General features: G+C 43.6%; 1 protein-coding gene across 1 annotated transcript; it reads left to right on the top strand.

Annotated features, from left to right (window-relative positions):
• The first annotated feature begins 1,037 nt into the window (after positions 1 to 1,037).
• LOC112503724 (trigger factor-like) lies at positions 1,038 to 1,472 on the top strand. The gene has a single exon (XM_025107716.1). It carries the CDS (start codon positions 1,038 to 1,040, stop codon positions 1,470 to 1,472), a length of 435 nt encoding a protein of 144 aa, XP_024963484.1.
• Positions 1,473 to 3,257: the final 1,785 nt, after the last annotated feature.

Below are 3,257 nucleotides of genomic sequence, written 5' to 3'. Positions count from 1 at the left end.
CATGGTCTTTGCTAAAATATTTGGCTACAAAAAGGAAGGTAACCTCCCTGTTTGCAGGCTTGGATCCAGGATTCTGGATCACAAGCTTAGGGGAGGAGAAGTTGCACTATCTTCAGTGGTACAATTCTCTTCCTACCCTCCTTCTCCTCCTCAGGTGGCCAAGATAAAGGAAATCCCACCCAAGTCTAACCCAGCCACCACCACCACTTCTTTCAAACGCCATTCACAACCAACTCTTGGTTCTCCTTAGAGAGCCGAAAAGGCCAAAAAGAGGATAACCACATCTCTGGCTGTGACCTCTCTACAGATCTCGGCTATTGAAACAAGCCTTACTCTCGAGGCACTTTATAGTAGCTTCCCAAGCTCTTCAGTGATCCCTGACATCACTGTCGTATCAGTGGCACCTACACCACCCGTCTTAGTGACTCAAATCACTGAAGGTGTGAATATCAGCGCCACCACCGCTGAATGCCCACAAACTCTTTAAGAAATATTATCTTCTCCTCCATCATTGGTCACTACACGTGTTCATGATCCATCAGTACATGTCCTCCCTAATGTTAAGACACACCACTGGATCTGAGGTAGCTCCTCTTGAGGCTCTTCAGTATACTGGTGTTCATCCTCATGAGTGCACCATGGAGCATACCAGAGATTATCCTTCGAATATTGCTGATGACCCCTCAAATATTCCATCTTCCTATCCTTTCATTTCGTCTAACCCAGAGTTTCTTTTTGCTCACTTTCCTTCCTTTACAGGTCAAACGAAAGTCCAAGATGTCAAGAGCTAGCTCTCCTCTCTCTAAGAGGCTGTACGAGCTAATGTTGAAGCCATAACTGCTTTCACAAGTAGGGCTGATGACACACAAGCTCATTCTCTCCAGCAGGCGGACCTTTTACAACAAGTCCGAATTACTCTTCACCAACCAGCACTAGTGACTCCCCTTTCTTTCACCGCTGATGACCGTACTCAGCTTCATGAAGCGTGCGAAACAAAGACCAACCTAGCCAACACTCTGCCATAGCTAGAAGAGATGATGGTCCTCCAAATAAAAAATGTAGACCAACTCTCTAGCATATGCTCTCAAGCCTTCGCCAGAGAGGGGGAGATAAGGTCCAATACTGCTAGACCATCTGCTGAACCTGCTGCTCCAGCAACCGATGACGCTAAAGCTTCTAGAGCTGAAGCTGAGGCTGTCTGCGAAATTCCAACCTCCAGTGAAGATGCTATTGTTGAGGACGTTGATGCCATCCGATCTGAAGCTCGTGATGATGACCTTCCCATCACCTCTGCACATGTTGCTGGTGATATGGATGATGAAGATGATGAAGAAGATGATGAGGACGGTGATGCTTCTGATCTCCCTGACTTCGGCAGTGACCTGGATGATGACAACGATGATGATGACGATGAAGACGGCCTCACCATCCAGTACCAGCGTCCAACCACTACCACCAAGGAGTTGTCCTAAGGGATTCTGCATCCTAGGGGGAGCAAAAGGAAGAAGAGTTTGCACCTGAAAAGAACCAAGGCCCTAAGTAGAAAGGCAAAGGCGTCGCTGAAGAAGGGAATTTAAAGGTATTGTTTCAAACCTCTCAACCCTTATTTGAAGACTCCACCTCTCAAGTAGTCATCACTTCCATGTATCAATTCGAGATACCTTTTACTACCTATGGTTGATTGGAATGGGTCCCTCAGAACGCTATTCCCAACACTGCCACCGACCAGCTGATGACTCAACTCAGGGAGTCATTTGACCAGACTAGAGTAAAAATCCCTCTTCGTACCTCTAGTGGTGGAGATTTCGACTTCCTGACCAAAGCTGAAAGACTCGAGGCCTTAAGAGTTATGCAAGAACTAGAACTTCAAAGGAAACAATTTGACGATATCATAAGGCTGGCCAAGTCTCTAGCTGAAAAATTTCTTCCCAAGAGAAAGTCCAAAAAGAATGTGACTGCTGTTGAAGCCCAAGCTAAGCTCATATCTCTTGTAGAAGCTGAGCATGAGAAAAAATCTAAAGCTGGCTGAGCGGGACAAGCGCTGGAGTGAATCAAGTATCAACAAGAGAATCAGTCCTCACCCAATAAAGAGTGTCAACATCAGCGGACGAGCAAAAGAGGGTGGGATTCTGCTCTCAATACTCAACACCAGGGACAATCTTGATGCTATGACCGAGTACCCCTCTTATCTAGGCGAATATGGCTATAGCGAATGGCTAGAAATTAGACAATCCATTCAGTGCTCCAAATCCTGACATAAACCGATTATCGAAGAGATCATCAGTGACCTGATCAAGGTGTCTAAATATGTCGCAGTCCCCGAAAGGCCAACGCTGAAGAAAGGAGGAAGAAAGAAAAGACCCTCAAGTCCTAATGATGGACCATCCCTAAGGAACGGATATAAAACAAAGTTCTCCTTATATGAAGTCTTGAAGGATTATGAGAGTCCAGACATTTCTATGCTGAATCTTGCCTTGCCAGCGAAGGGTCCTTATGTACCCAACACTGTGCACTTCAAACCTGAGTTAGGACTTATATTCCTTGACTATGACGGTGAATTAAGATTTCAGAGAATGTCTGAGTTACATATATGCCCTATGGAACACCTGGTTTATTTTAGGTTTTGGCTAGATGATGACTTAAAAGGTATAGTAGTGGACCGAAAGATAAGAAGGGAGTTTCTACGTCGAAAGGAGCTTGGAGAAAATGTACTAGGTTACATCAAGCAAAGCGACTTAGACTAGTTTATTTCCTTCGTAATATTGTCTGTGCACTGTAAAGTATATCCTATGTCTACTTTCAGTGATTGTTCTTATTTTTTGTAAGTGTAGACATTTACTGAAATACTTGTGTGCCATATTTCTCATCTTGGCCTTTCCTCAACCGTCGTATTTTTCTCTCTCCTTCTTTGCTTCTCTCTCCTCCTACCTATAAATATGAGACTCTTCCTCTCAAATTTCTTTTACGCTTACAAATATTCTTGACGAACCGCTGCTAAAAGAACTTTGCAAGCAAGAACTCCAAGAAAACTAAGAACTCGAATCCTTGGACCTTCTTCTCAAACTACTCTAAGGTCGATACTTACTTATTTTAAGCTTAGAACTGTTCTTCTCCCTCTTATGATACAAATGTCGGAGATTTTAAGAACCTTGTTCTCTTAAAACACAAACAAAAAGGGTAATAACACATTCTTATTCTTGGTTATAATCTTGTTTCAAAACACTACTCTACTAGAAAAACCCTATTATCTCATTTGT

The sequence above is a fragment of the Cynara cardunculus genome, unplaced genomic scaffold (assembly GCF_001531365.2).
Source record: "Cynara cardunculus var. scolymus isolate 2C unplaced genomic scaffold, CcrdV1 Un_Scaffold_3671, whole genome shotgun sequence".
NCBI classification, from domain to species: Eukaryota; Viridiplantae; Streptophyta; class Magnoliopsida; order Asterales; family Asteraceae; genus Cynara; species Cynara cardunculus.
This window is presented reverse-complemented; position numbering and strand designations above follow the sequence as displayed.

Excerpts from the sequence above, each read along its gene's own strand:
- LOC112503724 (XM_025107716.1), top strand. The coding sequence starts at position 1,038 with ATGGTCCTCCAAATAAAAAATGTAGACCAACTCTCTAGCATATGCTCT.